Below are 23365 nucleotides of genomic sequence, written 5' to 3'. Positions count from 1 at the left end.
ACCTAGGGTTCTTGTGGTAAGATAGACTAAAAACCCTCTTTAGCGTAATCAGGAACTACTCTGATCAATAAAATACAAATTAATAATTAAAAAAAAGGGTACCTACTATTTTAAGTGCATATGAAAACTGATCATAAAAGATGTTTTACATATACACGTTCCTAAGACCTTTTTTTGGAAATTAGTATTAATAACTAAATAAAACAATAACCGTGTAAAGTCAGAGCAGACCTGTATGCCCTTTAAAACAGTATCTTAGTTACTGTATACATCAAAAATAAATACAACTTTCAATCTTCTTCGTAAGTTTGTAAACAAAATAGGTCTTCTGGTCATACAAGAACAAACTAATAAATTGAAGTACCTGAGTATTCCTGAAAAATAGTCACCTGATGCTTGTTAGGTAAACAACATAAGGAACAACTTGTTCCTTCTTTCTATGTCCTCCGGGCTGAGATGCTCGGCGAAACGCATACCATACCAGCTTTCCAGACAGCATCCCTGTAGAATCTGGCAGTGAAGAGGATGATGATACCCATTGTTCTTGAATCGTTTTGCTGTTGCTTCTTGCCGAGGCGATGCAGCCGAGGCGATGCACAACGTCGATGGTATCACCAACTTTGTTCTTCTCTGCAGGCATAACGTCTTGGCAGATGCGGATAGCCTCTCCTCGCACATCTTCATTCTCCACCTCTGACAAGCCGTAGAGTCTCAGGTTCCATCTTCTTGTGTATTGTTCCAGATCAGTGAGACGTCTATGGTACATTGTTATTCTTTTCCACTTTAGCCACTCTCGTTTTCACATCCTTGATTTCACCGCATGCAAACCCCACAGTCTTTTTCAAGCCTTCGATAACCATGGTGTTCGCGCCTACCATTTTCTCAATGGCGTCAGACCTGGAGTTGAGGAGTAAGGAGAGGGTAGCTACGATGTCAGAGTTCATGTTGGGTTTTTCGGAGGGTGGAGGTTTGCACGGAGTAACCTGTAAAGAGGGGAATTCGTCATCTTCAACAGCATTCGAAAGCATGATATTATCCATAGGCCAAGCGTAGTTATGGCAGTTGTCTATAAGCATGTTTCTCTCTTGTTGATTAGCAATAGAACGGCTAACTTCTTCCTTTCTATTTTTGTCACGACTTTGCATTGACATGCCGAAATAAATTATCCTATTATTATTCCAGTAACAGGAAAGGTCACCCTTTTCGCTTCTAGACCGGACGCCGACCCCTTCATAGAAGCTAGTGACGTCCCGTGTACTTTGGTCATGGCTAGACGGTATCCAGCTTTTGTCAAATCAATGTATTTAAGCTAACCCTAACCCTTTTTATTAACCTTAACCCACTTCTCCTAACCTGCTACGATCGTGTACTTTTTATACTTAAGAGGAGCTTTGTGTCACATGAAAACAATTCCTCCATGAAACCACACATAACACTAATCTAACGTTAGGTGGTTTCATTTTTATGATTTGAGAAATATTAAGAAAATGTTAAAAGGTTTTTCCGATATCAAAGGGATTGTTTTAATTTAAAATCAGTGCATTTTATGAATCTAGGAATCAAATCTATGGGTGTCTATGAAGAGTGATAGCCTTTGTTTCAGGGGGATATTATATGCAGTCGGACATCAACAAGCATGGATGGAAACGGAGAGCTAGCTCCACGTATCTGAAATCTGTCACGTTTCACACTTCTAATCAAAGCTGGTCAACAAGGTCATTTTAATTAATCAATCGGTAATGTTAAGTATACACTGACAGTATTTTTTTTCGCATGCTCTGAAACAACATTACATCTCTGCGCCACTACATCCAATGTTTATCTTCTTGTAAACATTTGGTCTGTATCCGAGTTGTGTTTCATCCTGATTTTTAACAGAGGTGCTTTGAAATGGAGCCACAACCCAAACGCAGAAAAGAATATGAGTGTGACATCGACTCCTGGGTTGCTTACCCTGTGCTGTCCAACGAGCAGTCACAAGACATTGAGCTAATCGAGGCCTTTGCAGTTCCCATCATCAACAGGAAAGAAACCTCTCGTTTGATCAAGGAGTTGGCCAAAGTATACCCATTACCTGGACTTCAGCACATCAAGAGAGTACGGTCATGCAAGGATAAGGGCAGCCCTCACCCTCTGGAGGTCATTGTATGCCTTGCCAGTGATGCACCAGTCATTGACCGCAGTAAGGAGCTGCACATATCTGATCTGTCATCATCCGGTAGATTAAACTGTGAAGGTCTAGGATACCCTTTCCTGGTCAAGATACCAGCATGCCCTCCTTTGACCAGACCGCAGTTTGAGCAGGCCAGCAAACACTGGCCCACCTCCTTTCATGAGGACAAACAGGTGACTGTGGCCCTGAGGGGCCAGCTGTTTACCTCCTCTCAGAAATCAAAGATGCAGGAGTACATGATGGCTGCTGTGGCTGCAGCCAGAGCGGGACAGGAGAGTGGCATGAAGGCTGTGGGGGCTGCAGTCGTTGACCCAGAGGCAGAGAGGATCCTCGCTGTGGGACATGACTGCCAGCAAAGCGGTCACCCACTTCATCACGCCATCATGGTCTGCATTGACCTTGTGGCACGTGGGCAGGGGGGTGGGGCCTACACCTATGACAAGTACCCCGCCTGCCAGTCTGTTTTGCCCTATTCCTCACCCTCTCAAAAACAGGGTGCCACCAACATGACTACCTGTGGGGTCGTGCAGGAAGGGGACAGTGCAGAGAAGAGAGTTGAGCCATACATCTGCACCGGGTACGACCTGTATGTTACTCGAGAGCCTTGTGTTATGTGTGCCATGGCGCTAGTCCATTCTAGGATAGGCAGAGTCTTCTATGGGACAGCCTCTACCGATGGGGCATTTGGGACTAAATATAAAATCCACGCTCAAAAAGATCTGAATCACCGCTTTGAAGTTTTCAAAGGAGTCTTGGACCAACAGTGTGAAGACCTTAACAGGCCTATACACTATATCAAAATGAATTCTTAAAGGTTCACATAATTGTTACAGGAACGCTAGACCATTATAAATGGATTAATCTCGTGTCAGACTACTAGGCACACACGGTTGATGAACGAGACTAGATCAACGTGTGAATTACATAAGTAACATTTTACTTCTGGAAGATTTTGAATTACATAAACACATTTTAATATTTTACTTTGTTACTGTGTAAAATTCAATGCAATAAAGTTTTGGCCACTGTGACATCAAGCATTCACAACCTGTTTTATTGCTTATCGTCAATATGGTTCCCATCCATTTCCCATGAGATTTCATCCAGTTAAGACATACATGCTGCTTTCGGGGCATAAATGTTTTAATGATGTTAGGTACAAGGGCTGACAAAGCTCCAAGAATACCGTGGATAAGACATAGGTAGTCCTGTTTTTGTTTGGTTGTCTTAATAGTAGCCTCCAGGAGATATTCATATCCTAAACAAGTACATCTACATGAATATACAGGCAACTGACAAAATAAAAGGAAACACCAACATAAAGTGTCTTAAAAGGGCGTTGTGCCACCATGCCGCTCTTTCCACAGTTATGGTTCCGGAACTGACACACCCACTTGTTTTTAGCATGCAAATTTCAACAAAATGCTTGTCAAATGGAATAGGTACAAAAATCTCCAGGGTGAACCATTCATCCAAAAGACTAGAAATTGTAACAAAGTGATATGAAAGAAAAGTTAAGGGTACAAGACTACATACCAGTTAGGGGGCAAACAAACTACTCATCCCATACGGCAGTGCGGCCTGTTTCATCCAATCGGAGCAGATGAAATTCACATGACCACTGGAATCTTTCCTTGGAAATTTGAAAAACATGCTGGTTGTTTGGCGAAGTGTTTCGTTTAACAATTTCTGTTAGCTACCGGAGTTGCCATACACAGTACTAAAATAAACTGAGATCTGTTAATAAAATCACAGGAACTGAATTTGTTGTGTTATACTCTCCCGTGTGACGATCAGTTGCCCAAACTATATGATGTTTTACCTCTGGGTTAACCGAGATTAGACACATTAGAACAGACCCAGGGTCTGTTTCTGTGGCAGCAGAATCGCCAAAACTCATGTTTAGTGTTGTTTTTGGTGCCCTTTGAAGCCAGGAACTGACATAAAAGCACAACTTCAACACAGGTTGAAACATTCATAACCGATGGACACTACATCAACATACAAGTCGTTATGCAATCTCAGGTGAAAACAAAACATCTACATTGCACAGTAATATCGTCATCACTAATATTTAACATCACCATGAGGATTGAGACGCGGCACCATTCTTCCTGAGATATTCCACCATTTGGTGTTTTGATGGTGGAAAATGCTGTCTCAGGCACCACTCCAGACTCTCACAGAAGTGTTCAATTGAGTTGAGAACTGGTGACACACACTTTAAACCACCTATGCTCCTTTGAGACCCCTCTTTAAAGTCACCGATCTCTTCTAGCCATGGTAGCTGAAATAATGGGAAACTGGGCATTTTATATGACCCTAATCATGATGAGATTTTAATTGCTTAATTAACTCCGGAACCACAGCTGCACAGAAGCACCCACTTTCAATATACTTTACATCCCTCATTTATTATTTTGGCAGTCATGTGTAGGTACATAGCCATACCATAGACCTGTCTCAGTAAACAATTATCTGACAACACTTAACATCTTATGACAAATCATCTGATCTTCACATAAGACATGAACCTATACAGACAAGCTATATACACTGCAAAAATGCCTGCCCTATATGATTGAGTAACAAGGATAAATTATTAATGTACAAAGGAAATCATGCTAAATTAGTATTTCATATTGTTCAGGGGCCTCAAATGTCACATACACACAAAATATGCCCAAAACATGCATGTGCCAGTATTCACACAAGTTGGCATTAATAAAAATGTAACTTGATGTGCTTATCCTCCCGCAAACTTTAGACCAGGGGTGTCAAACATACAGCCCACAAAGGTGGTCCCAGTAAAAACAACTCAATATACTTTAAAATTTAAATTATAATGAACCTATATTTATATAGTTTGACTGTCCAGCTCAAGACAGTCAGGGAGCATTGAAAATGCCAAAAACAATGAATATAGGACTTTTTGTGTGCTAATTTTGATGGCAAGGATCAATATAACATTTTTCAGTGTGGCCCTCTGGAACTCGTTGAAAACCGAATGCTGACCCCGGGGCACAATTAGTTCACCACTGCTGCTTTAGACCATGCGTACGCACAGTTTCTAGTGGTTTCAGTATTGCATTGTAAGAAGGCAGAAGTAGCCTAGTAGTGGGCACTCATAACAAAAAAGGTTGTGTTTTTTAAACACAAAAAAACAGGTAGTCCTAGCTAAATATAATAAGATGCAATCATTTACCATTAGTGAGAAGAGCAAAAATCCCTTTATTTGATCTAAAAATAATTATAGAAATAGATTTATTCTTTACCTCAATTACATGACCATTGTAGAATAAATTCCTCACCTTTTCTGACTGATGGTTTCATACAAGTTAGGATAGGCTACCATTCATCCCATCTCTCATTTAATTGGACCCACTTCACAGTAGTAAATAGATAAGCTACTCTAAGTATTTTGCTCTGTGATCTGCTCTTAAGTGCAGGTTAACGGAAGAGCAGAGGGTTCACCTCTTCCCGTTGACGTTTGTGAGACACGTTTGAACACTAATGTCAAATTCCGAGACAAACATTGCATTTATACACAACTATTGCAAATTAAATTGCTCACCTTTTCTGGCCATGAGTTCATTTTCCTGAAGTAGCCATACAACAAATTACCAACGCGCATCTCATTTAATTGGGCCTATTAATATAGGCAAGTATAATTTCAAGTTTTTTGCTCTATTCATCCAAAAGGGAGCGTGGTTTATAACATACAGCTGAATTTAAACAGGTGAGCAGACAGGTTGATATTTTGCATTGAAGTGTGTGTCAGCTACCACTAATTAGGCCTACTAGCTTATTTCTATTTCAAGGAGTCGGTTTCAGAACTCGGGGGCAGTGCACCATATTTAGATTAGGGGAAAAAGTAAAATGCCAAACATGATTGAATTAATTCAAATCTGTTTACAGGTCCACCACAATTAGCAAATATTTGTCTTCCAGAAACGGTCAGATAGTTGCGGTAGCCTGTCACTGCAAAATAAAACATTCTGCCATCACCTCCAAAAACATTTGATCACATTCGCCATTTCCAGATATGGTCTTGGCCTAATTCCAATACTTCCAAAGTAAGTAAGGGCACTATTGTCACCATAAAAGGTGAACGATGGGGCGTTTTTCAGGCGAAGTTATAATGCTTGTTCACGCACGCAGTTTTACGACAGGTCTGATTTCTAAGGGGAAACATGCGTATGATTGGCGCGTGCCAAGTTTATAAATCTCAATATTTGTGCGTGCACAGACTTCAGAAATGGCGCATGCAGATTTAGTGTAAAATTTACGCAACGGTTCTAAGGCCCCATTTTTTTTTCTTCCAGTAATCATTTTTAGAAGTGTGTCAATCTTAAGTGTGTGTCAAACAATGAACCATAGGCCCCTACTTTTATGAAGAAATCATCTTTAAAAATACATCTGGTATTTTTAAGGTTTCCGGTTAAGAACAGAAAAATACATTGTGACAAGGAACGCAGTCCGTGCCACTGTGTGAAGTGAGGGCAAATAACAAAAAAACAGAACAGAACAAAAAAAAGGCCCACGTTTGAACCCTGGGCCAGCCCAGGTCTATGCAGATCAAAAAAATACAACATTAAATATTTACTTAAGTTAGTAATGCACATGGCATTCTCTCTCATTCTCCCACTACAGTTTAACCTGACGTATCTAAACAATGAGTGATAATTGCACGTACTGTACAAAACTGCTTAGTACACACTCCAGTGGTACAGAGTACATAGGGTTAACTATTCTTCTTGCTATGAGGCAAGAGCTCCTTTGAGAGTTGGTCACACACACCACTGACCCTCTTAACACTCAGATTAATACTTGTTGATGCCAAAGATTCGGACTCCATGTAGTTGTGGCAATTTGGGGATCAGCACGCTCAAAAGGGACGCAGTGTTTATGACAAAGTGTGTTGTGTCGTACTTTGTGTAGAAGCTTGCAAGAAAATATCTAGGGGGATAAAAAAAAAAAAAGTTAGCAAATGTGTCAATTAAAAGATATCTGCAACATGGTCAACAATGAGCATTTATAGGGCCGTTTTCCCAGTCACAAATGAAGCCTAGTCCGGGACTAAAACACAATCTCAATGGAAGACCTCCATTTAAGTGCTTTGCAGTCCAATACTTGGGCTTAATCTGTGTTCAGGAAACCGCCCCATACAGTTTACAATTACTTTTGCACTGGATGCTAAGTGGGTATCTAAAGCTAAATGTACAAAAATGTAACCTCTTGTTCTAAATGACGGAAGGCTACGTACAAAATGATTGGGGAGATAGTGAAGAATTTTCTGGATGATGTGAACTGCACGCCGTAGTCCAACTGTTCCCAATGTGTCAGGAGCCGGGCTTTGCCTTGGTCTGGGGTCTCAAACGGAGTGCCTTTCACTGCATGCATGAAGACATACATCCCCTGGAAGACACAGACATACAGGGAATGAGTCCAAGTCTCAATGGTGAGTGACAGTCCACTAAGACAAGACAAACACATTTTAAAGTAGCAAATGGTGTGCCAGGGACTGAGGGTAGCTGTTGCAGCACAGCTATGTGTCTTTTCGGTTACGTGTCTTTTTCTTTCAAGAAAAGAGAATTCATCCTTCCATGGTCCCGTGTGGCTCAGTTGGTAGAGCAAGGCACTTGCAGCGCCAGGGTTATGGGGGACCAGTACGGAGAAGAAGGGAAAAAAGTATGAAAAGTATGCACTAACGACTAAATCGTTCTGGATAAGAGCATCTGCTAAATGACTTAAATGTACACATTTAAAAGACAGAGCTGCGATAGAACCTGAACTGTATCTATGATAAGAAGCTGAGCGCGTGTGAAAACTGCTGACCAAAGCATGTCATAATTACCACAACACAGGACTGATACTTAAACTACTTTCTCACAAGTGGGACAATGGGAGTTAGTATGTTCTGGGTATTCACTTAGTTTCTTTACAACACCTGGCACTGTGGACATGAGGTCATTCCTTAGATTTTGCAGGACCCCAGGAAGGCAGCAACTAATGGGGATCCATTATAAATACATTAGAATAATTAGGGCTGGGACAATACCGCAACACTCGTTAGTTAGTATTGTGGCAAGGAAACAAAACAGATTGAACTTCTTTAGGAAAACAGCCCTAATGTTGGAAACAAACAGTGTCATCCAGAGTCACATTTCATTTATTTTCCAAGCCATAGCACACAATATTTTACATACATTTTTAAAAAGGACCAAAATTTGGTATTTTTCATGTTTTAATTGCAATACCGATATTGTCCCAAGTATTAATAGGTGATAAAAGCACTCAAAATGGGGTCAACACAAATGTATTCATGAGAAGAAAAATTACTTACAAAATTGTGTATAACATTTGTGAGAGTCCACACCACAGGTACACCGAAGAAGGGTATGCTCAAGAGCACAATGTGAAGCATTCCAACACCGAGGGCATAGGTCAGCCAGATCCCTCGACTGTTCATGACCCGAGTGTTGGGGTTCACCTCACTGTGGGCTACACCAACATTCATTTTGTTTCTGTGAACAAGTGGATTATGTTATTGATGAACATGCATTAGTCCTTTGAAAAACATAACACAACAACGAGTCATTCAAAATTAACCCCAACAGGGAGACATTTGCTTCAGGACTATAAAATAATTACTTGCTGCATTGCAATACACAAAACGGTCATAGCCTGGAGGTACAAGAAATTATTATTCAAATATTATGAACATGATCTGCTTATGTAGTACACTTTCACCTTTCTTGCACAACAATACCTACCGCTGTTTACAGGCAAATCAAAGAAAGCTTTTCACAACATGACATGGGTAACCGATTTGGACTTCACTTGTCTTACGAGTTGCTTTTCAGACCAATTGCTTGGCATGAGATTGAAAGTTCGAGGTTGCGTCATACAGTCTAAGATTTCTCAAGCTCTTGATAATGCTGGGAAAATAAATACGCCTGTGGGCAAGTAATGCATGTTTATGTAACTCCTTTGCTGGTTAGCTTGTATCTCAGCCGTTTCGTGAAAGCGTGTGGCATGTTCGTTTTCAAGCCTATAATGGGAAACCAAGCTATTCACGTGCAACTGTCCTAAGAAGGGAATGCATTCATAAGTAGCTGCACGGAGGCTCAGAAAAGTGCAGCAGCAATATTAGGCAACACTTGCGAACTTCGTTTGAGACAGAAAAGATCAAGGCACGAAAAGCAACTCACTAACCTCAGGTAGCAGACAGCAGCGTCAACATTAAAACAACTTTCCCGAGCCAAGCCTGTGTGATCAGAAGTTAACTACAACTTTCCATAGACAAGTGTGATTCTTAAAAAAAGGTGAATTCAACATGAACCCTGCTCTTAAAATTGGGCTTGCTAGTTACCTATGCTAAGTGAGATGCCTTGTAATTCATTGACATTCATTTATCATATTTCTAGCTAGCTAGTTAGTTAGCTTACTTTGCATTATGTTCACATTTGTATAAGTCCCAGCTATTAATGATTCAGCCAAACTCCAGCTAATGTTAGTAAGTCAAGTATGCTTGAAACACTAGTTGAATAGCTAACTTGCTAGCTAGCCATTTGTGACAATCTAGGAATATCTAGTTACTGTAACGTTAGATAGTTAGGTGACAACATTTGCATACCAATAGCTAGTGTTATCAAATGCTTGAACAGTCAACACATAGATATGGCAATATACTTACTGGAGTACCTTGTTATGAATCTGTTTTTAAACGTGGCAGTGCAGAAGGCCAGTCTCCCCTAATCAAACGTGCTGTTGTTGACTGAACCTGTCCGCTAGCGACTAGTGAGCTATCTAGCTAACTTTGGCGCAGTTCTTCTTCTATGGTATTATGGCGGTCCACCAAAATTCGTTAGAGGTGCATGTCGCCACCTACTGTATGGGTGGTAAACTATAGGAAAACATCTATTGTTGAAAAAAATCTATTGTAGAAAATAAAAAAATAAAAACATCACACTCCTTCAGTCACATTCCAATTCAAGTCACATCCCTACAAAGGCTCAGAGGCATGTGAGGGCGGATCCTCCTTTGACAGGATTTATTGCAATACCTCTGCTGTAAACTCACTGAGTCCCAAAAAGCGTTCAGCTGCGCTCACAATTATTAATTTTTTTCCTGATATCTTTGTTTGCGCTATGCAGTTCATGACAATTGCAATGAATGCTACAAAGTCCACCTTTTTCCACATGTAATATATCAGGATCCCTTGATTGCAGATAAACTTTCACTGGTGCAGCCCCAATTACCACTGCATCTTCAACGCCACTTGCTCCTTCAACTCTTCTCACATCCTTCAGATAGGAGACACACTGGACAGCCCTTATTCTTGCCACCTCTGTCTCCTAAACCCAACAGAGCAATCCAGAAATCCGAGCGCATGTTCGCCACCACAATTCAATACTCTTCCCATATGCATACGCTTGACACATGACCAAATCTTTTGCATTTATGACACCGAAGGGGTTTGTGCACAAAGTCTCTTACAGGGTATCTCACATAGCCCAACTTGACATGAGAAGGGAGAGACTCTTCATCAAAGAAAACAAGTATGGATGAACAGAATTTCTTCACTTCATCTACCATACGGGTCAGTCAACCACGTGCGCCCACCACTATTTCCACAGGTTTTACATCTGCACAAATAGTTCAATCTGGTTTCACCAGACCAGATAATCTGGTTTCTCATGGTCTGAGAGTCTTCAAGCGGGCTGTTATGTGCCTTTTACTGAGGAGTGGCTTCCCTCTGGCCACTCTACCATAAAAGCGTAATTGGTGGAGTGCTGCAGAGATGGTTGTCCTTCTGGAAGGTTCTCCCATCACCACAGAGGAACTCTGGACCTCTATCAGAGTGACCACTGGGTTCTTGGTCACCTCCCTGACCAAGGCCCTTCTCCCCCGATTGCTCCATTTGACCGGGAAGCCAGCTCGAGGAAGAGTCTTGGTGATTCCATACTTCTTCCATTTAAGAATGATGGAGGCCACTGTTCTTGGGGACCTGATCTCAAATATATATATTAATATATTAATATATACCTTAATTTAACTAGGCAAGTCAGTTAAGAACAAATTCTTATTTACAATGACGGCACTGGGCCAAATGTGCGCCGCCCTATGGGACTCCCAATCACGGCTGGTTGTGATACAGTCTGGAATCAAACCTGGGTCTGTAGTGATTCCTCAAGCACTGAGATGCAGTGCCTTAGACCACTGTTTTCGCTTTGTCATTATGGGGTATTGTGTGGAGATTGATGAGGGCACTGTTTTATTTAATCCATTTTAGAACAAGGCTGTAACGTAACAAAATGTGGAAAAAGTCAAGGGGTCTGAATACTTTTTGAAGGCACTGTATGTATACTGAACAAAAATATAAACGCAACACACAAGAATTTTACTGAGTTACAGTTCATATAAGGAAATCAGTCAATTTAAATAAATTCCTTAGGCTCTAAACTATGGATGTCACATGACTGGGAATACAATACAGATATGCATCTGTTGGTCACAGATACCTTAAAAAGAAAAAAGGTAGGGCCGGGATCATAAAAACCAGTCAGTATCTGGTGTGACCACCATTTTCCTCATGCAGCGCGACACATTTCCTTCGCATAGAGTTGATCAGGCTGTTGATTGTGACCTGTGGAACGTTGTCCCACTCCTCTTCAATGGCTGTGCGAAGTTGCTGGATATTGGTGGGAACTGAAACAGGCTGTCGTACATGTCGATCCAGAGAATCCCAAACATGCTCAATGGGTGACATGTCTGGTGAGTATGCAGTTGTGTTCATTGTCTGTAGCTTATGCCTGCCCATACCATAACCCTACAACCACCACGAGGCACTCTGTTCACAACATTGACATCAGCAAACCACTCACCCACATGAGGCCATACACGTGGTCTTTGGTTATGAGGTTGGTTGGACGTACTGCTAAATTCTCTAAAACGACATTGGAGGCAGCTTAAGGTAGATAAATGCACATTACATTCTCTGGCAACAGCTCTGGTAGACATTCCTGCAGTCAGTATGCAAATTGCACGCTCCATCAAAACTTGAGACATACATGTCATTGAGTTGTGTGACAAAACTGCATATTTTAGAGTGGCCTTAGTCCCCAGCACAAGGTACACCTGTGTAATGATCATGCTGTTTAATCAGCTTCTTGATATGCCACACCTGCCAGGTGGATGGATTATCTTGGCAAAGGAGAAATGCTTACTATCAGGGATGGAAACAAATTTGTGGACAAAATATGAGAGCAAATAATATTTTTGTGCGTAAGGACAATTTCCGGAATATTTTATTTCAGCTCATAAAATATATGTAAAGTGTTGGTCCTAAGGCGCCTTACTCTGACACCACCTTGTATAGAGGTCCTTGATGGCAGGGAGCTTTGCTCCAGTGATGTACAGGGCCGTATGCACTACCTTCTGTAGCTCCTTGCGGTAAGATGCCAAGCAGTTGCCATACCAAGCGATGATGCAGCCAGTCAAGATGCTCTCAATGGTGCAGCTGTATAATGTTTTGAGGATCTGAGGGCCCGTGCCAAATCTTTTCAGCCTCCTGAGGGGGAAAAGGCGTTGTCGTACCATCTTCACGACTGTGTTGGTGTGTGTGAACCATGTTTATTCCTTAGTTATGTGGACGCTGAGGAACTTGAATCTCTCAATCCGCTCCACTATAGCCCCGTCAATGTCGATGGGGGCATGGTTGTTGTCCTGGCATCACACTGCCAGGTCACTAACTTTTCCCCTATAGGCTGTCTTATCGTCATCGGTAATCAGGCCTACCATTGTCGTGTTGTCAGCAAACTTAATAATGGGGTTGGAGTCATGCACGGCCATGCAGTCATGGGTGGACAGGGAGTACAGGAGGGGACTAAGCACGCACCCTTGAAGGGCCCCCGTGTTGAGGATCGGCATGGGGGATGTGTTGTTGCCTATCCTCACCACCCGGGGGCAGCCCGTCAGGAAGTCTAGGATCCAGTTGAAGAGGGAAGTGTTCAGTCCCAGGCGTTACCAAGGCGTTCTTGGGCACAGGGGTTATGGTGGTCTACTTGAAACATGTAGGTATTACAGACGGGGTCAGGGAGAGGTTGAAAATGGTGGTCAGCGTATGATCTGAGTACGCGTCCTGGTATTCCATCTGGTTATGCGGCCTTGTGAATGTGAACCTGTTTAAAGGTTGTGGAGGAAAAGTGTTTAGTCTGAAGGGACAGCCTTGAATTGTACATATTGTTTCATACAATCATTGGTTCCTGTAGGTACTGGGTAGAAATATGAGAGGGAGACGGTCATGACCCCTCCTCCCTTTTGGCAGAATGCCCAGAATATGTTCTAAGTTAAGATAGGAGACTGTGCCAGACACATGCAGGAACCAAACCTATGAACCATGCTGTCATGACTGTCCTGTGAGGATCCAGATGTGTCGGATCAGCTTTGCAGTGGATGATTTCAACCAGACCCTCTCTCACCCACAGAAGCGATTACAGCCTTGAGTCTTCTTGTGTATGACGCTACAAGCTTGGCACAAATATATTTGGCGAGCTTCTTTCATTCTTCTTTGCAGATCCTCTCAAGCTCTGTCAGGTTGGGGAGCGTCACTGCACAGCTATTTTCAGGTCTCTCCAGAGATGTTAGATTGGGTTCAAGTCCGGGTTCTAGCTGGGTTCTCAAGGACATTCAGAGACTTGTCCAGAAGCCATTCCTGCGTTGTCTTGGCTGTCTACTTAGGGTCGTTGTACTGTTGGAAGGTGAACCTTCACCCCAGTCGGAGGTCCTGAGTGCTCTGGAGCAGGTTTTCATCAAGGATCTCTCTGTACTTTGCTCCATTCATCTTTCCCTCGATCCTAACTCGTCTCCCATGCTTTTCTCAAGACCTCCTGCCCAAGATGCAGAAAACTCGATTAAGATGAAGAATTTTAGGAATGATTCAAATGTAACATAGTGAAAACTAAGTACATATTTATTTTCTTTCTTCCAGGACTGATGGAATGTCCACTACAAAGTTTTTTTTGACAAGTTTACCAATGATTCTCTATCTCTCCCTTTGAAAGGCTTCCTGAGGCAGAGAGAGAGGCGGACAATTCTACAAAATAAATTCACTTTTCACCAGCGATCAAGATGACACACTGAGCGTAAATATATATATTGATTGCAATTGTTGAGTGAGCGTTCATGTGTTAGGATTAGCATTTCAATTGTTATAGTTATCACTTTGTAGTAACTTCTTAGTCGACCCCCACTCCTCCTCGTCTAATAAGCCGCCATGCCGGTTCAGCCCACTAGGGCACATTTTACTATCATTTCATGTAACCACATTTACCATGTTTGTTTGTTTGTTTATGCATTTCTGTGAATTACTTAGTTAGTAGTAAATAAATGATTTAAGACAATTGATGTATGGATGACTCATAGTGTAGACTGGGTTCGTGCAGATAACCAACAATTTACGACGTTTGGAATGAGACTAACGTGAGGTAAAATAAATAAATCATTAAATCAGAAGACTATTGATCAGATATGAAAAGATCTGAAAGGTTATATTGGGAAATTATAACTTTGTAATCTGAATACTTTCCTTGGTGCCCCGACTTCCTAGTTAATTACAGTTACATGATTATTCAGTTTAATCACGTAATACTAATTACAGGAATCTTTGATAAAAACTAAGTCTTCAATTTAATGATGGTAAAGACACGACAGTGTACTATACGTAACTATAGTACCCTGATCGGGCTGTTAAGTGAGCTCCCACGCTAAGTAAGGCCTGGCCATTTTGTTACCCCATGTTTTACCTCACATGCCAGCACCCACACAACCCACCTGTTATGAATATCTGTTTGTGGTGTTAACACTGTTTGATTTTTTGTGTGAGGTCTATTTATTTTGGTTTTAGTGGGTTTTTCACAGGTTAGAAAGGATGCACATTAAATGGCACACAACTGACATTTTCTACCTATTTTCCAAGTTTTAGGTACACACATGTACATTCTCTTGATAATAAATGTACTGAAAAATTCAATGTAAACCTGGTACACAAAATGTTTGGAATGTTTGAAATGTATTTAAATAATGAGTCTGAGGTACAGTAAAGGGAAAGAAAAGCTCACTTAAATGGGGTGGAATGACTTCTGACCTCTGTTCTGACTTTGTGGTGAGGCCTGATCTCCCTCACTAGAAAAGGTTAGAGACACTGTGTGAGATTTAAATGCAATATGTAAATAATTAGGACACTTTATAATTTAGCAATAATCCTGTGTGTGATTCAGACCACAAGAAGGAGAGCGAGCTGCCCCTGAATGAGGGATACCTGTCTCTAATTTATTTGACTATTCCTTGAATTACCCTATGGGACACAATTATTTTTAAGACGGAGATAAAGGGTTGTAATTCTAATTTGCTATTTTGATTTACCCAGCAGTGTTTTTTTTGGACGCATGAATCATGAAGTGATTCGTATCAAAAGGGAAGAAGTGTATTGTTGTTGTCGTTTTATTTGTTTTGTGTGTATTGTTGTAATTGTTTTGTTTTTTTGTCTTGTTTCGATACACATCTCACCTGATTGGGTCTGCTGGATGTTCGGGATTTCTCCCTAAGGATTGGCCCTCTGACTCCCTGACCCTGTAACTCTCGCCAAGATCTGTGTGTTGTTTTTTTCTTTGACATTTGTCTCAGAGATCTATATTAAGAATATTGGTAGTAGTAATCATTTGTCATACGGTAAACAGTTTGTATGGATTTCCTGAATCAGAAATGGCCTAACCTAAACTGTTCTCTCTCTCTCTCTCTCTCTCTCTCTCTGCAAAGGGGACCACAGATGGTATCCAGATGCATGGAAGCGATAATTCGACCGAGAACAGTGAACCAAACCCCCTCTAACCGGCTGAAGTAATGGCAACAATGGCCTTCACTATGGCCCTGTCCACCACTTCTACATGAGTCCTGAGACTTTCCATGTGGAGTGAGCATAGAGAGAGAATGATTCCAAACTTCTCTCATGCTGCTGGTGTACTGGTCTGAAAATGTACAAGACATAATGAACCGTAAAGGATGGTAGCGGCTCAGGTGAGATTCGTCTGCTTGGAAAAATCTGATTATTCCCCAGATATTGAAATCCGGACATTATCAAGGGCCATCCACATTGAACATATTTTTGGGAGGACGAACTGTAAAAGCTATCTGAAGAAGAAAATTAAGAAACACTAGAAGAATGAGTGCCGTGAAGGAGGGGGCTGGTCAACCATGCCCGAAATTGATTTAGGCTTGTCCAAAATTCTTTATTTGGGGTATCAGATTGATTGTGGAGGTCTGCACACTGTGAAATGTATAGTAATTTAGACTAAGAATGCATTGAGATACCAATCTGTCATTACCACAACTGGGGGCAGTGATGAAAAAAGTTCATGCTAGAAATATAAGAAGATGAACATACTGTATGTCAATATAAATGTACATTCTGCCAGTGTCGGTGTGTTCTAAGTTGAGGGTCTTAAATGGAACCAACGTGAAGCACTAAGTACTGTCATTCTAAATTTGGGTTGGATAAATTATCAATAGTTCTAATTATGATTTGGAAAGGTGAGGCTTCTAGAGACAGAGCGATGCCCCTAAAATGTGAGTGTCACATTCTGAAATTAGTTATTTTGTTATGTCTTAGTTTTAGTATGGTCAGGGCGTGAGTTGGGTGGGTTGTCTATGTTCGTTTTTCTATGTTGTGTTTTGAGTTTGGCCTGTTATGGTTCTCAATCCGAGGCAGGTGTCGTTAGTTGTCTCTGATTGAGAATCATACTTAGGTAGCCTTTTTCCACCTGTGTTTTGTGGGTGTTTATTTTCTGTTCTATGTTTGTATTTCACCGTTCAGGACTGTTTTCGTTGCGTTCTCGTGTTTTGTTGTTTTTGTTCGAGTATTCGTTTTCATTAAAAGAGAATATGAATACTTACCACGCTGAACCTTGGTCCTCCTCTCTATCTCCCAATGACGAGCATTACAGAAACACCCACCACCAAAGGACCAAGCAGCGTGGTAACAGGCAGCAGCAGCAGGAGCAGCGCTATAAGGAGGAGTGGACATGGGAGGACATTCTGGACGGCAAGGGTTGCTACACATGGGAGGAGATCCTGGCTGGAAGGGATCGTCTCCCATGGGAACAGGTGGAGGCAGCCAGGAGAGCAGAGGCAGTAGGTAAAGGGAGCCAGAGCTGAGGGAACACGGCTGGCAAGTCAGGTAGGAGACCTGAGCCAACTCCCCGTGCTTACCGTGGAGAGAGAGGGACCGGGCAGGCTGCCAGAGCCGTCCGTCAGTCAGGAGCTGCCAGAGCCGCCCGTCTGTCCTGAGCTGCCAGAGCCGCCCGTCTGTCCTGAGCTGCCAGAGCCGCCCGTCTGTCCTGAGCTGCCAGAGCCGCCCGTCTGTCCTGAGCTGCCAGAGCCGCCCGTCTGTCCTGAGCTGCCAGAGCCGCCCGTCTGTCCTGAGCTGCCAGAGCCGCCCGTCTGTCCTGAGCTGCCAGAGCCGCCCGTCTGTCCTGAGCTGCCAGAGCCGCCCGTCTGTCCTGAGCTGCCAGAGCCGCCCGTCTGTCCTGAGCTGCCAGAGCCGCCCGTCTGTCCTGAGCTGCCAGAGCCGCCCGTCTGTCCTGAGCTGCCAGAGCCGCCCGTCTGTTCTGAGCTGCCCGTCTGTCCTGAGCTGCCAGTGCCGCCCGTCTGTCCTGAGCTGCCAGAGCCGCCCGTCTGTCCTGAGCTGCCAGAGCCGCCCGTCTGTCCTGAGCTGCCAGAGCCGCCCGTCTGTCCTGAGCTGCCAGAGCCGCCCGTCTGTCCTGAGCTGCCAGAGTCTCCCGTCTGTCCTGAGCTGCCAGAGTCTCCCGTCTGTCCTGAGCTGCCAGAGTCTCCCGTCTGTCCTGAGCTGCCAGAGTCGCCCGTCTGTCCTGAGCTGCCAGAGCCGCCCGTCTGTCCTGAGCTGCCAGAGCCGCCCGTCTGTCCTGAGCTGCCAGAGCCGCCCGTCTGTCCTGAGCTGCCAGAGCCGCCCGTCTGTCCTGAGCTGCCAGAGCCGCCCGTCTGTCCTGAGCTGCCAGAGCCGCCCGTCTGTCCTGAGCTGCCAGAGCCGCCCGTCTGTCCTGAGCTGCCAGAGCCGCCCGTCTGTCCTGAGCTGCCAGAGCCGCCCGTCTGTCCTGAGCTGCCAGAGCCGCCCGTCTGTCCTGAGCTGCCAGAGCCGCCCGTCTGTTCTGAGCTGCCCGTCTGTCCTGAGCTGCCAGAGCCGCCTGTCTGTCCTGAGCTGCCAGAGCCGCCCGTCTGTCCTGAGCTGCCAGAGCCGCCCGTCTGTCCTGAGCTGCCAGAGCCGCCCGTCTGTCCTGAGCTGCCAGAGCCGCCCGTCTGTCCTGAGCTGCCAGAGCCGCCCGTCTGTCCTGAGCTGCCAGAGCCGCCCGTCTGTCCTGAGCTGCCAGAGCCGCCCGTCTGGACAGATACCTACCCATATAGGTTCAGGTTTTGCGGCCGGAGTCCGCACCTTTGGGGGGCGGGTACTGTCACGTTCTGACCTTAGTTATTTTGTTACGTCTTTGTTTTAGTATGGTCAGGGCGTGAGTTGGGTGGGTTGTCTATGTTCGTTTTACTATGTTGTGTTTTGAGTTTGGCCTGGTATGGTTCTTAATCAGAGGCAGGTGTCGTTAGTTGTCTCTGATTGAGAATCATACTTAGGTAGCCTTTTCCACCTGTGTTTCGTGGGTGTTTATTTTCTGTTCTGTGTTTGTATTTCACCGTTCAGGACTGTTTTCGTTGCGTTCTCGTGTTTGTTGTTTTTGTTTGAGTATTCGTTTTCATTAAAAGAGAATATGAATACTTACCACGCTGAACCTTGGTCCTCCTCTCTATCTCCCAACGACAAGCGTTACAGTGAGGAGAGACACCAGTTTGTAGCTTGGGCTAAAATGACTCAATCCTTAATCTCATTCTTATCAAGGTTAGTGTGAAACTGTTATAACGTGTTCTCTCTCTTCCCTGTGAAAGTCAATATGGTTTCTAGGTGGTGTCAAACATGTGAGTGATCATTGTTCCAGATGAGGGATTGCTGGAAAATGACACATTTTTTGTAACTGACTAATTTACTTGAGCAAGTTATCCGTATGTTTATAACTATATAAGTGGAGCAATTAATGTGTTATGAGATGGTGAGATGGAATGATTTATGTGCAAATGTATTTGTGGCCTGAGGCATAGTTTGTTTCTATAATGGTGAGGTAAGTCCCAAGCCAAAGGGACCAACGCAGGCCTGGAGTGGCCCAGAAGTCATTGTGGAAGGACCATGAGGACAATTTGTTCTTATCTAGAGCAGAAATGGTTGCCGACCTGATATCCAAAGAAAAGGACTGTTGGATGTGTGGGTTGTGTCTGGTTAAGGAGGTGAACTTTACTATAGCATTTGCAGGAAAAATGCCTTTTAAGACTTGAACAACAATGTACTATGAATCTTAATGGATCAATTGCCTGCACTGTTGGGTTTGTGGTGACAGCTATGAGAACCATACCAAACAAGAGAGACAAACCTCCTGGACAAACCTGCAGAGATCTACAGCTGAGGTGAGAGACTCTGTCCATAGGACAACAATCTGTCGTATATTGCACAAATCTGGCCTTTATGGAAGAGTGGCAAGAAGAAAGCCATTTCTTAAAGATATCCATAAAAAGTGTTGTTTAAAGTTTGCCACAAGCCACCTGGGAGACACACCAAACATGTGGAAGAAGGTGCTCTGGTCAGATGAAACCAAAATGGAACTTTTTGGCAACAATGCAAAACGTTATGTTTGGCGTAAAAGCAACACAGCTCATCACACTGAACACACCATCCCCACTGTCAAACATGGTGGTGGCAGCATCATGGTTTGGGCCTGCTTTTCTTCAGCAGGGACAGGGAAGATGGTTAAAATTGATGGGAAGATGGATGGAGCCAAATACAGGACCATTTTGGAAGAAAACCTGATGGAGTCTGCAAAAGACCTGAGACTGGGACGGAGATTTGTCTTCCAACAAGACAATGATCCAAAACATAAAGCAAAATCTACAATGGAATGGTTAAAAAATAAACATATCCAGGTGTTAGAATGGCCAAGTCAAAGTCCAGACCTGAATCCAATCGAGAATCTGTGGAAAGAACTGAAAACTGCTGTTCACAAATGCTCTCCATCCAACCTCACTGAGCTTGAGCTGTTTTGCAAGGAGGAATGGGAAAACATTTCAGTCTCTCGATGTGCAAAACTGATAGACATACCCCAAGCGACTTACAGCTGTAATCGCAGCAAAAGGTGGCGCTACAAAGTTTTAACTTAAGGGGGCTGAATAATTTTGCACGCCCAATTTTTCAGTTTTTGATTTGTTAAAAAAGTTTGAAATATCCAATAAATGTCATTCCTCTTCATAATTGTGTCCCACTTGTTGTTGATTCTTCACAAAAAATTACAGTTTTATATCTTTATGTTTGAAGCCTGAAATGTGCCAAAGGTCGCAAAGTTCAAGGGGCCGAATACTTTCGCAAGGCACTGTGTATATATATATATATATATGAGTTATGCTGTTAGAGCTTTTGTGCTGAATACACTGTTATTGGTGTCATGTTTATGGGAATGTCACAGCAGTGTGTAGGATGGAGATTCCAAAATGTGGGAAGTGTGCAGGAGGACATGGGACAGAAGAATGTGTAGTTTTGGTGGAAAAAGTTGTCAACTGTAGGGGTGCCCATTTTGCTGGGCATCGGACGTGTCCTTTGCAAGAGAGGCATATTGAGGTGGCCAGGGTCAGAGTAGTGCAGAAGATGTCGTATGCTGAGGCAGTGAAGAAAGTAGGAGGGTGGATTAAGGGTGAGGGATTCTGAGAGGATCTCTGTGAAGAGTAGATCTGTGCCAGAACAGAGGAATAAGCCAATAAGTGATACAGTGTATGTTTCAGTAAGGTTGTCTTCTTAGCGTTCATAGCAACGGTTATCTGTATCACAGAAAGGAAACGTACTTCACAGAAAATAGATGTTGTGGCAGCTTGCAGAGAAGTATTTGGGGGTACGAGATTTGACTTCAGTAGAGTTACAGGGTGTGTTGAGTGGTAGTGTGATCCTCTCAGATTATGGCCTGGTGTAGGATCAGATCGGGTTAAAGTAGTGGAATATTGTGGTGGGTTTTAATGTGTGTATTGTTAGTTGGTAGGGTAATTAAAAATATTTAATTTTCCATTTCCCCTTTGGTATCACAAAGTGTAATTAATTTAAACCATAGTTCAGTTGGGGGCGGTAATGCACCATATTGGATGCCAACCGCCATCAAACTCAACCGAAGAAGAAGTGCAGAGGAGACAGCTATCATGCAAAATGCAATAACCTTATTAAACAATATTTATTTGAATTGACAACTACACAGCCCACCAGTGAGTCACTATTCATAATGTATTGTAAATGTGTTCTTCGTTTCAAGAGTTAATGATTGGCAGGTAAGGTTATAACTAACGTTAGCTGTGACGTTAGTTAACTAATTAAACCCTACTCAGCCTAGGCATGTTTTGGAGATTTCTGGTATATCATACAAGTCAATTCATCGTAGCAGTTTTTGGACTCCTTCGGCCGTTTTTCCCTGATTAAATACCATTAGAAATGTTCAATTGGAAATTAAGTTCAATTCATATTCCTAAAACTTAAGTTAAATGTTGTTGTTTTTTAACAGCAATTATTTTTTCGTCGCTGCTTCCTGTTGACTAGACATTTTGATAAATAGCCCAATGACAAAACACAGTTGTAACGTATCCAAATCAATATCCAGTATGCAGAAACAAATCCTGATATGTTGAAAGCTTAAACATACAATTTGCTATCCATCTACACATACATGTGTAACAATACTAATAATTTTAAACAAGCACCAAAAACCCTGTTTTGACAAGTGGTAATAAAACATCGATTAGAGGGGAAATCGGGTAATGCGCTGTTGAAACTAGCCCAACAATGTAAGGTTTTCAGCGGTTACATCCACCCATTAACGTTTAGAAAAGTAAACAATCATCACTTTCAACCCGGTTTTCGAAATATGCCCTTTATCTCTCGTATCAACAAGGACTCTTAAAAAATAAAAATAAACTTACTGTCGCAGTTTTTCACAGATCCACAAGCTGACAAGCTAGACATCCTCCCATGTTACGCTTACACAGATGTTCGTTGCTCGCAAGATAGCCGCCAATGTCTTCAGTAAACAAGCGATGTTGGCGGTGTGGGAACACTAACACAATAAAGGTGTGTAGTAATTTAACCATTCGTTTTTTGAAAATTATTCCTCGCTGATATGAAAGATGCGTTTATGTTTTCAAAAAAACGTAACCTACCGCAAGCGATGCGTGTTAATGTTTAGAGCAAGTATCGCGACTCCTAACAAAACTGGTCAGAAGATTCTACCGTCAATAGACGCAAAACCAGTCTATGAATGGGGAACAACCTGCAGACAATTAGTTAATGTATTTTGAGTGGGGGTTTGCCAAAATGGGAAGAGAAACGCAACATTTATTTGTCAATCACACATCGATATCACGTTGAAATCAATTGCGGGAGAGGGGGAGATGAGGTTTCACGGTCTGTTAACTAACACAGCTGGAAAAAAATACATGGAATCTGGGAATAAAGTGTATATTACCGCAATCAATCACCCCAACTACCTCGTACCCCAGTACACTGATTCGTACCGGTACTCCTTGTATATAGATATTGTTATTTTTTAAATGTTTATCTATTTGTTAATGTTAGTACTTTTTAACTGCATTATTGGGAAAGGGCTCGTAATTAAGCATTTCACGGTAAAGTCTACACTTGTATTCGGCACAAGTGACAAATACAATTTGATTTGACGTCACTGGTTAGAGGACAATTTGTATCGAACAGTTTAGCTACCTTTTGATTCAAGTGGGTCGCCAAAGCTGTACGTTTAAACGCAACACTTTAATAACTTCAATGGCTATCACGCTGAATTCAGTAGAATACAGGGTAAAACGTTTGGGGTGTAGCGCTGTTTAAACTAACACTAGTCAAAGACCACACGGAAACTTGGAATAATCTATACATGGTTCGTTAAGTAAGTAAATAACCTATACATGGTAGAAATTACCTATAGATGGTTGGTATTTCACCCTTTAGTGTGGCCAGTGAAGCACATTCACGTCACTCATGACCTG

General features: G+C 42.6%; 2 protein-coding genes and 1 long non-coding RNA gene across 7 annotated transcripts; 2 read left to right on the top strand and 1 right to left on the bottom strand.

Moving 5' to 3' along the window:
- Positions 1-1475: 1475 nt before the first annotated feature.
- LOC110520013 (adenosine deaminase tRNA specific 3) lies at positions 1476-3214 on the top strand. Its single transcript, XM_036974223.1, has one exon. It carries the CDS (start codon positions 1891-1893, stop codon positions 2983-2985), a length of 1095 nt encoding a protein of 364 aa, XP_036830118.1. The 5' UTR covers positions 1476-1890; the 3' UTR covers positions 2986-3214.
- Positions 3215-4567: 1353 nt separating this feature from the next.
- Positions 4568-22439, bottom strand: LOC110520014 (ORM1-like protein 1). Of its 5 annotated transcripts, none has more exons than XM_036974226.1 (5): positions 22289-22439; positions 8520-8700; positions 7742-7840; positions 7440-7591; positions 4568-7132 (listed from the first exon to the last, which is right to left on the bottom strand). In XM_036974226.1, exons 2-5 carry the CDS (start codon positions 8691-8693, stop codon positions 6997-6999), a joined length of 561 nt encoding a protein of 186 aa, XP_036830121.1. In that variant the 5' UTR covers positions 8694-8700; positions 22289-22439; the 3' UTR covers positions 4568-6996. The 5 variants fall into 5 exon arrangements, with proteins under 5 accessions (XP_036830121.1, XP_036830119.1, XP_036830120.1 ...); XM_036974224.1 differs by lacking the exon at positions 22289-22439 and adding an exon at positions 9873-10020; XM_036974225.1 differs by lacking the exon at positions 22289-22439 and adding an exon at positions 9881-9992.
- On the top strand, positions 13497-17082 carry LOC118956634. The gene is made up of 3 exons (XR_005046065.1): positions 13497-14322; positions 15785-15829; positions 15995-17082. It is a non-coding gene; the product is annotated as an uncharacterized LOC118956634 (long non-coding RNA).
- Positions 22440-23365: the final 926 nt, after the last annotated feature.

The sequence above is a fragment of the Oncorhynchus mykiss genome, chromosome 3 (assembly GCF_013265735.2).
Source record: "Oncorhynchus mykiss isolate Arlee chromosome 3, USDA_OmykA_1.1, whole genome shotgun sequence".
NCBI classification, from domain to species: domain Eukaryota; kingdom Metazoa; phylum Chordata; class Actinopteri; order Salmoniformes; family Salmonidae; genus Oncorhynchus; species Oncorhynchus mykiss.
Note: the sequence above shows the minus strand (reverse complement) of the source record. Positions and strands in the feature narration are given on the sequence as shown.